The sequence below is a fragment of the Amblyraja radiata genome, chromosome 6 (assembly GCF_010909765.2).
Source record: "Amblyraja radiata isolate CabotCenter1 chromosome 6, sAmbRad1.1.pri, whole genome shotgun sequence".
NCBI lineage: Eukaryota > Metazoa > Chordata > Chondrichthyes > Rajiformes > Rajidae > Amblyraja > Amblyraja radiata.
Window position 1 is genome coordinate 16325185 of NC_045961.1, and position 13360 is coordinate 16338544.

At 45.9% G+C, this 13360-nt stretch overlaps 1 protein-coding gene across 3 annotated transcripts in view; it reads right to left on the reverse strand.

Annotated features, from left to right (window-relative positions):
- The window catches only part of dnajc3 (DnaJ heat shock protein family (Hsp40) member C3), a 76731-nt gene that overhangs the window by 56966 nt on the left and 6405 nt on the right, over window positions 1–13360 (reverse strand). For all 3 annotated transcript variants that reach the window (XM_033022223.1, XM_033022222.1, XM_033022221.1), the window contains one exon: window positions 3038–3148. In XM_033022223.1, coding sequence (XP_032878114.1) covers window positions 3038–3148 — 111 coding nt within the window. The remainder of the gene's footprint in view (window positions 1–3037; window positions 3149–13360) is intronic.

Here is a 13360-nt window from a genome sequence, read left to right on the forward strand (position 1 = left end):
TTGAACTTTTCCACATTTTGTCACGTTACAACCACAAACGTAAATGTATTTTATTGGGATTTTATGTGATAGACCAACACAAAGTGGCTCATAATTGTGAAGTGGAAGGAAAATGATACATGGTTTTCAATTTTTTTTACAAATAAAAAACTGAAAAGTGTGACGTGCAAAAGTATTCAGCCCCCTTTACTCCGATACCCCTAAATAAAATTCAGTGCAACCAATTGCCTTCAGAAGTCACCTAATTAGTAAATAGAGTCCACTTGTGTGTAATATAATCTCAGTATAAATATAGCTGTTCAGTGAAGGCCTCAGATGTTTGTTAAAGAACATTAGTGAACAAACAGCATCATGAAGCCCAAGGAACACACCAGACAGATCAGGGGTAAAGTTGTGGAGAAGTTTAAAGCAGGGTTGGGTTATAAAAAAAATATCCCAAGCTTTGAACATCTCACGGAGCACTGTTCAATCCATCATCCGAAAATGGAAAGAGTATGGCACAACTGCAAACCTACCAAGACATGGCCGTCCACCTAAACTGACAGGCCAGGCAAGGAGAGCATTGATCAGAGAAGCAGCCAAGAGGCCCATGGTAACTCTAGGGGAGCTGCAGAGATGCACAGCTCAGGTGGGAGAATCTGTCCACAGGACAACTAATAGTCGTGCACTCCACAAATCGAGCCTTTATGGAAGAGTGGCAAGAAGAAAGCCATTGTTGAAAAAAAAGCCATAAGAAGTCCCGTTTGCAGTTTGCCACAAGCCATGTGGGGGACACAGCAAACATGTGGAGGTAGGTGCTCTGGTCAGATGAGACCAAAATTGAAGTTTTTGGCCTAAATGCAAAACGCTATGTGTGGTGGAAAACTAACACTGCACATCACCCTGAACACACCATCCCCACTGTGAAACATGGTGGTGGCAGCATCATGCTGTGGGGATGCTTTTCTTCAGCAGGGACAGGGAAGCTGGTCAGAGTTGATGGGAAGATGAATGGAGCCAAATACAGGGCAATCTTGGAAGAAAACCTGTTAGGGTCTGCAAAAGACTTAAGACTGGGGCGGAGGTTCACCTTCCAGCAGGACAACGACCCTAAACATACAGCCAGAGCTACAATGAAATGGTTTAGATCAAAGCATATTCATGTGTTAGAATGGCCCAGTCAAAGTCCAGACCTAAATCCAATTGAGAATCTTTGGCAAGACTTGAAAATTGCTGTTCACAGACGCTCTCCATCCAATCTGACTGAGCTTGAGCTATTTTGCAATGAAGAATGGGCAAAAATCTCAGTCTCTAGATGTGCAAAGCTGGCAGAGACATACCCCAAATGACTTGCAGCTGTAATTGCAGCGAAAGGTGGTTCTACAAAGTATTGACTCAGGGGGGCTGAATACTTTTGCACGCCACACTTTTCAGTTTTTTTATTTGTAAAAAAATTTGAAAACCATGTATCATTTTCGTTCCACTTCACAATTATGCACCACTTTGTGTTGGTCTATCACATAAAATCCCAATAAAATACATTTACGTTTGTGGTTGTAACGTGACAAAATGTGGAAAAGTTCAAGGGATATGAAAACTTTTGCAAGCCACTGTAGGTTTAAGGTGAGGGGGAAATAGATTTAATAGGAACCATAATGGGGTATTTTTGTGGGTTTATTTTTTAGTTTTTTAATATACACAGTGGAGTGTATATGGAACAAGCTTCTGAAGGTGGTAAGAGGGAGGTACTATCACACAGTTTAAGAAACATTTAGACAGGTACATGGATAGGATACGTTTAGAGGGATAAGGGCCAAATGCAGGCAGGTGGGACTAGTGTAGTTGGGACGTTGGTCAGTGCGGGCAAGTTGGGTCGAAGGGCCTGTTTCCACAGTCAGACTATGCCTCTATTTTGGATGACAGCCTGTTCAGCTTCAACATGCTAGTGCACAGTATTCCAATTACTTTTAAGCTTTGGCTTCCATTATCATACAAATCAAATTTCCTACATTTACTTAGTGGAGGGAAAGAAGTCCAATATACATTTTGTAATTACATATTTCATTTAATGAGCTATAATGTATCACCATACAATGTTAATATGGGCAAGGTCGGAGTTAGTGACTTTTGAAAATAATTTTTGTACCAAAACAATCTAGCTTCATAAATAGGTAATAGAAGGACAAGGAGAATGTTGATCTTTAGGACTGTCACCCGACTGCTGGTAAATTGGTTTCTCCCTTGTTCGGTAAGTAATTAAGTAAATTTCAACTATGTTCTTCCATAAATACCACGGTGATAATAAAATGTCCACAATTGTAATTGTGATTAATTTATTAGCCAAGTATGTAAAAACATAAGGAATTTGGTTTGCCATAGTCATACCAAAAAAGCAAATACATAAAATTAACATAAACATCCACCACAGCACACTGCGATGTAAGGCAATAACATATTATCTTCTTCCCTCCATTTCTCCTGCAGTCGGGGCGGTCGAAGTCGATCCCTAACCAAGGGGCCGCAAGCTCCACGATGTTAAGTCCACAGTCGATCCACAGCAAGAGGCCGTCAGCTCCACGATGTTAGGCCGTAGTGCGGACGGAGATACGACACAGAAAAAGTCGCATCTCCGTCAAGGAAAGTGATAAAGAGGTCCCCCCCTCCCCCACATAATCCAAAACTAAAGATACACTAAAACATACATTTAACAACAGACTAAAAACAACAAAAAGAAAAGGATGAGACAGACCGTTGGCGAGGCTGCCATCGTACAGCGCCACCTGGTGGATCAATGTGGGGGCACTTGAGTAATTCAGGAGGGCATGAATAGACTGTGTTTCTGCAGTCTGAAGGGGGTCCTGTCCTGAATCATCTCCTTTCCATGCCTTCCAGAGATGCTGTTTGACCTACTGAGTTCTTTCAGCTCTTTGTGTTTTACTCAAGATTCCAGCATCTGCTGTTCCTGGTATCTCCATCAATAATTAAACATGTATTTGTTCTTTAGAACTGCTAAGAGTAATACTGCAACAGTTTTAAAAACCATTACCCCCACACTTACCTACAGCAGCATGAAAATGAGACAATGCGTCTGCTAACTGTCCTGCAGCCAAAAGTTTCTTCCCCATTTCAAGGTGTTTTTCAACTTCAGCATTTATACCTCCTTCTATTCCTGTAAAAGCATCAAAATGATACATTAAGACTAGGTTATAATACTAAGTATTATAATTCTGCTTTAAAAGAAAGGACGTGGAGGAACAAGAAGCACACTAAACAGCATTGCATGTCATTTTTAAATTAATAAACAAGATATGGAGATGGTTCGGCCAACACATTCTGACTGCAAGACTAACACAAAATTTTGTGTCAAGACCCTTCTTCAGACGTTGCCGCCGTCTGTTCCTTTTTTATTAAAGACAGTCGGAAGTGATAAAATCAGAAAAGGCCCGAGATATTATGGTTGGTGCTGATCTGTGGGGTCATGGTCCAAGTATAAGTAGGAGAAGGCATCCGAGAGCTGGCGCCTGGCAACGTCTGAAGAAGGGTCTCGACCCGAAAAGTCACCCATTCTTTCTCTGCAGAGATGCTGCCTGTCCCACTGAGCTACTCCAGCATTTTGTGTCCATCTTCAGTTTAAACCAGCATCTGCAGCTCCTTCCTACACACTGCAAGACTCACCACTTTCAATTGCTGTAGTTCACAAGTTGAAGGCAACCCATTGCTAAGAGTTAGATTAAGGGCCATTCCCCACTGGCAGTGAAGAAATTCTTACGTACGAGTTGTTGCATTTTGGGATGTCAAGCCAGGGCAAGGACCTTTATATTGAATGGTAGGGCCTGGGGAGTGCACCCTTCCCAAAGCCTCCACATCCTTCCTTTAATGGTGCGATCAGAACTGTACGCAATACTCCAAATGTGGCAAAGCCAAAATCCAATAAAGCTGCATCATGACTTCCTAATTCTTATACTAAATGTGCAGTCCTATGAAAGTAAGCATGCCGCATGACTTCTTTACGCCATCAACTTGTGCTGTCACTTTCTGCGAGCTATGGACTTGGATCCATAGTTTTAGAGATACAGGGTAGATACAGGCTCTTCGACCCACCATCCACACCAACCAGTACACTAGTTCTATCCTGCACACTAGGAAATATTTTCAGAGGCCAATTTACCTGCAAATCTGCACACCTTTGGAATGTGGAGGAATCCAGAGCACCTGAAGAAAACCCACGCGATCATAGGGACGTACAAACAACACCTGCAGTCAATATCAAACCCGGGTCTCTGGCGCTGTAAGGCAGCAAACCTACCGCAGCTCCATGATACCGATAGTTCCCTCCGTAGATCAAAGCTGCTCAGGGTTATGTCACTAATTGTACACTTCCCCCGTACATACGACCTCCCAAAGTGCAACACATTACACTGCTCAGATTTATTTCTACCCACCATTTCGCCATCCAAATCTGTAGCTGATCCATATTCCACTGTATAATTTGAAGGGGTCTCAGACTGAGGAAGGCGGTCTACCTTAGTGAGGACTGCAAACTTTAAACAGTCTACATTTTCATCCAAGCCATTTATATATAATCACAAACATAGAGAGAGGTCAGAACACAGATTCCTACAGAATTCCAGTGGTCACAGACCTCCAGCCCAAATACTTCACTTCCACTAAACCCCTCTATCTCCTATCAGCAAACCAGTTCTGAATCTATGCAACCAAGTCACTATTAATCCCATGCATCTTAATCTTCTGGATCAGCCACCATGGGGGACTTTATCAAATACCAAACCAAAATCAATGTCGACAACATCCACCACTCTACCCACATCGATCACCTTCAGCACCTCCTCAGAAAACCCGATCAAATTAATAAGACACAATCAGATGCATACATAGCCATGAAACTAACTCATTCTCTTCCAAATGGCAGTTAATCCTATCCTGAAGAATCCTCTCCGAAAGCATTCCAAACACTATCGTGACACTCACCGGTCTAGAATTCCCTGGATTTCCTCTACTTCCCTTCCTACACTCCAGTCCTCCAGGATCTAGCATATGGATAGAGAAGGTGCAAAGATCTTCACCAAGTCTCCCACAACTATCGTGCCTCTTTCAATTACCTGGGATAAATTCCATCAAGTCCTGGGGATTTAGCCACCATAATGCTCTTTGAGATCCCCAACACCATCTCCTCCTTAATCTCAAGATGTGTTAACATATTAGTTGTTTTCTCTAGACTTATCTCACTTGTCTTATCTACCTTAATTTCCTCCTTCTAGGTGAAACCAGATGCAAAGTATTCGTTTAGTACCTCACCATGAGGTACGAAAGGTGTAGTGATTTCAGGCACAAATTTCCTCCTTTACCCTAAAGCAGTCCACCTTTTCCCTGGTAATCTTGTTTTTAAATGTAGAGTTGAAAACCCCTGGGACTTTCTTTAATCTCATTTTCTACTGCAAGAATAGGTGACAACACCTCCGCCACAATAACTCTCAATTACGTAACCCCACGAGAAAGTGATTTTGGTCCCCAACCATACTTCTTATAACCGACAAATGTGCCACCACACTTGGTGCCAATGCAATCTACAAACTTGCAGATGAAACTATGATGGGGCAGATTACAAACAATGCCAAGCCAGAGTACAGGAAGGAAATAGATAATTTAGTAACTTGGTGTCAGGACAACAACCGCTCCCCCAATGTCAGCAAGATGAAGGAGCAAGTTATCGACTTTAGACTTCAGAAACGGGTCCTTCAGTCCACCGAGCCCGCGCCAATCAGTGATCACCCTGTGTGTATATTAATACAGGTGCACAACCTTTTATCCGAAAGCCTTGGGACCAGACACTTTTCGTAATTCAGAATTTGTCGGTCTTCGGAATGGAAATTTTTTTGCGTAGATTTTAAAGGCTGGCTCAGTGGTAGAGTGCTCGGCTCATATCCGCAAGGTCGCGAGTTTGCGCCTTGATCCCGGCAGTAAACTCGGTCGTGAGTTTGAGTCTTCAATGTAGTTTTTTCTTGCAGAATAAATGTTTGTATGAAATGCAGTGTGGGAGAGGTGTGGGCAGAACTTTGATTGTGATTGCCCACCAGTCTAAAAAGCCGCTGTGTCTCCCTGTCCCTGGGATAGCAGGGGGGCGATCAAATAGCACAATACCCCCCTCCCCCTCCAACTCCAGAGGAATCCGCTCCCCGATGGGCCGCTACGGCGACAAGTGGCAGTTTGCCCACAGCCCGAGCTGCGCCCCCTCATCCGCCACCCCAAGAACAAGACGTACCTTGCACACTATCAGCTTCTGCCCCTACGTGTTCCTCTGGAGTTGGAGCGGGGCTGGGCTGGAGTTGCTGCTGGCTGTGGGTCTCTGGGATCTCCGTGCTTGCAGTGGGCCTGGGGGTCGGTGTCCCGTCTCCGGCCACCCCCCTGGACAGGAGCTGAGACTGGGAACTGTACCGCCCTTGCCCCCTCCCTCTGCAACTGCAAACAACCCCACTCTCCTGCAAGGGCGGTACAGTTCCCGGAGGATGGCAGGTGGCCGGAGACGTCAGGACCAACAGGAACCCGCTCCCCGATGGGCCCATACGACGCCCCGAGCTGCGCCCCGTCATCAGCGGGGCTGGGCTGGGCTGCTGTTGGCTGTGGGTCTCTGGGATCTCCGTGCTTGCAGTGGGCCTGGGGGTCGGTGTCCCGATGAGGGGGCGCAGCTCGGGGAGCGGCTTCTGGTGGTCCTGACATCTCCGGCCAGTTTGCAGTTTTCCTCTGGAGTTGGAACGGGGCTGGGCTGCTGCTGGCTGTGGGTCTCTGGGATCTCCGTGCTTGCGGTGGGCCTGGGGGTCGGTGTCCCGTTGGTCCTGACGTCTCCGGTGACTGGCACGGTCCTGCTGCAATCGCCGATGTGAAGACAGTGCAAAGCCCCCACGCCGGTGCAATGGGCGGGGAGCTGGAGAGAGGAGGGAAGGGGTCACACACATGGCCGGGAAGCAGAAGGGTGTAGGTGGGGTGAAACTGAAGGGAGCGACAATCTGCTGCTGCCTGCCCCGCTGAGTTTAAAAGTTCCCACGCAAGACTCACGATACACTGTGTATCGTGAGTCTACCGTGGGAACTTTTTAACTCAGCGGGCAGGCAGCAGCATATTGTCAATTATTAACCCTCCCGCGCAATATACCCTCACCTTCTCTTTTATGAATGGGGATTTAGTTCCCCTTTCTTCGAGGACCGACCGGAGGTTCCGCTGTCACCTCTGCGGGCCGCCCTCGGTGAACGTTTTCAAGGACCTTTCTTCAAGGACCGAAAAAATGGCCGCTATTCGGAGGTTTTCGTTATTTGGATCTTCGGATAAAAGGTTGTGCACCTGTACTGTCCTACACACTGGGGACAATTTTACTGCTGCCAATTAACCTACAAGCCTGTACGTTTTTGGAGTGTGGGAAGAAACCGGTGCACATGGAGAAATCCCACATGGTCAAAGGGACAATGTACAAACTCCCTACAAACAGCTCCTGTAGTCAGCATCGAATGCGAGTCTCTGGTGCTGTAAGGCAGCAACTCTACCGCTGCACCACTGGGCCGCCCCTGTGCCGACTTCAGGAAGTGTGATGCCCCAATCGACATCTATGGTCCCCAAATGTTGATGGCTGAGAATGTCAAGTTCCTTGGTGTTAATAATACCAAACATCTGTCTTAAACCAACAATATGATCTAACAACCGAGGCAGCACACCAATGCTTCTACTTTCTTTGGAGACTGAGGAAATTCAGCATGCCACCAACAACTCCTACACATTTCTACAGATGTACGACAGCAAGCATATTATTGGGCTGCATCACAGCACGGATTGGGGAGCGAGTGGTTTGGGTGGGAAGGAACGAGTTAACCAGGGAGTGAAGGGGGAACAGTCTCTGTGGAAGGCAGAAAGGGGTGGCGATGGGAAGATGTGGTGGGATCCAGTTAGAAAATTCCCCTTCCTACGCTGACCTTTCTGTCCTGAGCCTCCTCCATTGGCAGAATGAGGTCAAACGCAAATCGGATGAACAGCACCTGATATTTCACTTGGACAGCTTACAACCCAGCGGTATGACAATTGATTTCAGCTTGGGGAGCTTACACCCTAATGGCATGACATTGGATCCTCGAATTTTAGGAGCCTGACCTACAACCCCCCCCCATATTCCCCACCCTCTTTCCAGTGCTCTATCCGATTCTTGAATGCATATGTGTAGTACACTTGAAGTTCAGCACGTGTCTGGTAAAATGCTCATTAAATATTGCACTAGTCAATTACACAATTCTTTCTTGCAAAGTGCGTTTGAGATAATTATTTTTTAGTTTAGAGATACAAAGTGGAAATAGAGCCTTCGACCCACTGATTCCATACCAACCCTCACACATTAACGCAATCCCACACACACTAGGGACAATTTACACATATACCAAGCCAATTAACCTACAAACTTGTACGTCTTTGGAATGTGGGAAGAAACCAAAGATCTCGGAGGAAACCCATGCAGTCACGGGGAGAAAGTTAAAACTCCAAATAAACAGCACCTGTATTTGGGACCGAATCCAGGTGTTCGGCGCCGAAAGCCAGCCACTTTACTGCTGTGCCACCCGTTCTGAAAATTTGGAAAATGCTGCGTTCCAAGTGTGGATAACAAATAATCCCACAGATAAATGTAAATGTAATAGCTGAAGGACAAAGTGCACTATGGTAGACGTTGAACAATCCCCGTTTCAGGCGTACACTAGCCCCATCACCAAACTCTACCTCCGCTACATTTGTGCGACCTCCTGCACCCAGGCAGCACTCACTGACTTAATCAACTTCACCACTAATTTCCATCCTGCACTCAAATTCATTTGGACCATCTCCGACATCTAGATCTCGCCGTCTCCATCACAGGAAACCGATTATTGACCGACACCTACTACAAACCTACTGACTCCCAGAGCTATCTTGACTATACTTCTTCCCACCCCGTTTCCTGTAAAGGCTCTATCCCCTACTCCCAATTCCTCCGTCTACGCCGCATCTGCGCACAGGATGAGGTGTTCCATTCCAGGGCATCGGAGATGTCATTCTTTAGGAAAGGGAGGGTTCCCATCTTTTATAAATGAGGCTCTCCTTGATATCCCGCAGCTCCGCTCTTCCTACCACTCCCCCCATTCATAACAAGGACAGAGTCCTCCTTGTCCTCACCTTCCACCCCATCAGCCGTCGCATACAGCATATAATCCTCCAACATTTTCGCCACCACTAACGGAATCCCACTACTGGCCACATCTTCCCATCTCCACTCCTTTCTCATTTCCAGAGACCGTTCCCTCCGAAACTCCCTGGTCAACCCACCCAAAGCACCCCCACCCCAGGTACTTTCCCCTGCAACATCCAAGCACCCAAACAGTCTTTCCAGGTGAGGCAGAGGTTCACTTGCACCTCCTTCAACCTCATCTACTGTATCCGCTGTTCCAGGTGTCAACTTCTCTACATCGCCGACACCAAGTGAACACCTCCGCTCAGTCCGTCTTAACATACCTGATCTCAGCTCAGAACTTCAACTCCCCCGCCCAGTCCCAATCTGGCCTTTTTGTCCTGGGCCTCCTCCATTATCACAGTGAGGCCCAGCACAAATTGGAGGAACAGCATCTCATATTTCACTTCTGTAGTTTACACCCCAGCTGTATGAACATTGATAGTCCTTGCTTTCTCTCTCCATCCCCTCCCCCCACTGGTCTTACTTTCTCCGACTACATTCTATCTTTGTCCCGCCGTCTCCCCTGACATCAGTCTGAAGGGTCTCGACCCGAAACGCCACCCTTTCCTTCTCTCCAGAGATGCTGCCTGGCCCGCTGAGTTACTCCAGCATTTTGTGTCTACCTTCGATTTAAACCAGCATGTGCAGTTCTTTCCTACACATGGTAGAAATACAATTGCCTGCATAAATTTAGCATATTAACATAGAACGGAACAGCACAAGAACAAATCCTTCAGCCCACAATGTATGTGCCAAACACGGCCATGCCAAGGCCATCATTTGTCTATCTGCACATAACCCATATATCTGGAATATCCATTACCTACATATCTATATACTATCTATCTAAAAGTCTCTTAAATTTCACTAACGTATCTGCTTCAACCACCACCCTGAGAACGAGTTATAGGCACTCATCACTCTATGTAAATAAAATGTTTTAAACATTTTAAACTTTGCCCCTCAAAGTTATGACCTCGTTTTAATTTTTCCAGTTGGGAAAATAATTCTGACTGTCTATGGCTCATAACTTTATACATCAGGTCTCCCTGCAACCTTTAGCATTTTAAAGAAAACCATCCACATCTATCCTCTCTGTGTAGCTGATACCTCCCCAACCCAGGCATCATTCTGATAAACCTCCTCTGCACTCGTTCCAAAGCCACCACATACTTCCCATAATGGAGTGACTAGAAATGCACATAATATTCCAAATGCAGCCGTACCAAAGCTCTATAAAGCAGTGTCATAACTTGGCCCAACCCTTCTAATGATAGAACAAACAACCTTTGTTCCCCATTCCTGTAATTGTTGTCCTATTCAAATAATGCCCAACCTCATGCCGTTGAGCATTCCGGAATAGTACTCCACACCTACAAAGTAATAATTCCAGTCTCTGCTAAGGGAGCAGTTATTGGAAAAGGGATAAAAACACATAAATCCCCAAGAGGAATAGAAGACAGGGCAAGAGAGTCAAGAGAGCTCTATTCTCATACGTCTTGTAACAGAACTATTACATTTTTACTTGCAGCAGCACAACAAATTTGTAAACATAGCATTCAGTAGATACCATAATAAACCACAAAAAGTTCAATAAATTAAAAAGTAAAAATGAAAACAAATCCAAAAGTCCCTGATGCAATCAGGCAGTTCGTAGTTTAGTTGGAGTTTATACTGCTCAATATGGTTGTTGGCAAGAAGCTGTTCCTGAATCCTGGATGTTAGTTTTCAGGCTCTTATACCTTCTTCCCAGCATATGAAATGAGAATGCGGCCAGGGTGGCATGCACCCTTCATGATGCTGGCTGCCTTTTTGAAACAGCACCTCCTGAAGATGCTTTCGATGGTGGGGTGGTCAGTACCCATAATGGACTGGGCAATGTTCACCACTTTGTCATCTCCTTCGTTCTTAGGCATTAGAGTTTGAGGAGCCATAATGCAACCAGTCAGAACACCAGGACAGATCTTCAGAGATATGCATGCCCAGAAATTTGAAGTTATTGATTCTCTCCACCAAACAGTCGATGTGGACAGGTTTGTGGATCATCAGCCTTCCTCTTTTAAAGTCAACAATCAGTTCCTTGGCTTTACAGACAATGAGAGTCCGGTTGCTGTTCTGGCACTAGTTGGATAATCGATCTCCCTCTATACTCCGACTTATCGTTATCAGTAATACGTCCAACAACAGATGTGATCTGCAAATTTAAAGATGGAGTTGGAACCCTGCCCCGCTACAGTCATGGCTATAAAGTGTGTGGAGCAAGGGTCTGAGCACAAAGCCTTGAGGTGCTGCTGTGCTGATGGTTATAGAGGAGGAATTTTGTTCATACCGATTTGTTCTGTTGTTGGGGAAGTCAAGGATCCAGTTGCAAAGGGACGTGCAGAGATGCAATTCCCTAACTGTGGCATATTTGCTCAGGTCTGATGTCCAATTATGGATTACCCAGTCAACCAACTCGTTCTTCTGCCCTCCCTGAGCAGCACTGCTGGGGCTGCACTCTTCAGTCACTGCTTAAATGCAAGAAGGAGCACAGCCAGGTGGTCAGATTTCACAAAGTGTGGGCAAGGGATGGAGCGACAGGTATCTCTGGTGGCAGAAAAGCAGTGGTCGAAGGTGTACTCTCCTCTGGTGCTGCAGAACACATCACGTACTGACGGCAGCTTGGGAGTGATCTTTTCAAGCCGGCTTTGTTGAAGTCCCCAGCTACGATAAGAAAGGCATCTGGCGTTTGTTGACCATGGCATGCAGCTCCTCCTGTGCTAGATGGACATCTGCCTGGGGTAGGATGCAGGCCGCGGTTAAGATGATGGGGCGAATTCCCTCTGGAGGTGGAAGGGGTGGCATTTTACCGCCAAGTGTTTTGGGTGTGGAGAGCAGGAGATGGACCAGACTGTTATTTCTGAGCACCATGAAGAGTTTACCACGATGCAGACATCACTGCCTCTCCCCAATGCCTCCATTCGGACCATGTGATGAAAAGAGAAACTTTTAGACTTGAGGGCCAAATCTAGAGAACAGGGGGGAGCCCTGTCTCCAGAACAGCACAGCAGCTCAGCGTTAAGTTCCTGTCTTACAGCACCAGGGACTCAGGTTCAATCCTGACCTCAGCTGCCGTCTGTACGGAGTTTGTACATTCTCCCTGTGACCACATGGCTTTCCTCCAGGAGCTTCAGTTTCTGCCACAATCCAAAGATGTACAGATTTGTAGGTTAATTGGGTTCTGTAAATTGTCCCTAGTGTGCAAGAGGTGTGGGAGATTGCAACCTTCACGTGGTCCACTCTGTTTCCACGAATGCAATCAACCTGGCGTGCACAAACGGAAGATCTAACAGAACAAGTTGTCTTACAACTTTAGGCTGTACACCCCATACGCAAGAAGAAGTGTGTAAGATAGTGCTAGTGTGCAGGGGGATCGCTGGTTGGTGCAGACTCAGTGGGCCGAGGACCCAGTTTCCATATTCTATCTTTAAAGTCTAAAGTAAAGAGCATACAGCATTTTCTCCTTTCTCTTTACCCCCAAGTCCTCAACTTCACTTTCTAGAGACGTACATTGACCAGTGGATTGGTTGGGAGGGTATGAAGGTCCCATGCTGCAATCTTGTAAAACCCCAGCGACCAACCCCAGCGACCACATTTCTCGACACAATGTGATCTCCCTGGTCTTTCCTAGCATGGCATTGCGTAACAGCGATCCTCAAGCACTGGGATTTCCTTGCCATGGGGGATTCCCTTACAATCAGTAGCTCCATTGCCATCGGGACACCACGATAGCACTAATCCATTTAAATGGACCAGCAGCTCGTCAGTGGCAGCACTGATTCGTGCAGTTTATTTTATCCATAAAAGTTCAAAACTGCCATTTGATTTGTTGCTCTTGTTCTGCTTGTGAAATGTCACCACAAAAACAGTGCCATTTTGGAAAAATAAATCCTGCTGGGGGCAGTATATGCAGCGGTGATATCCAGTTATATGATAGATGTAGCAGGGCTGTGAACAATTAGAACAGATGAGAGAGACGATAGAGAGTGGCAGCAATGGGATTTTAAAATGCTTGAGAAGTGATGCAAAAATGTTTTCAGGAAGTTAAAATACTCAAGCAGTACGAGGGAACGATAAATAGAATGATAG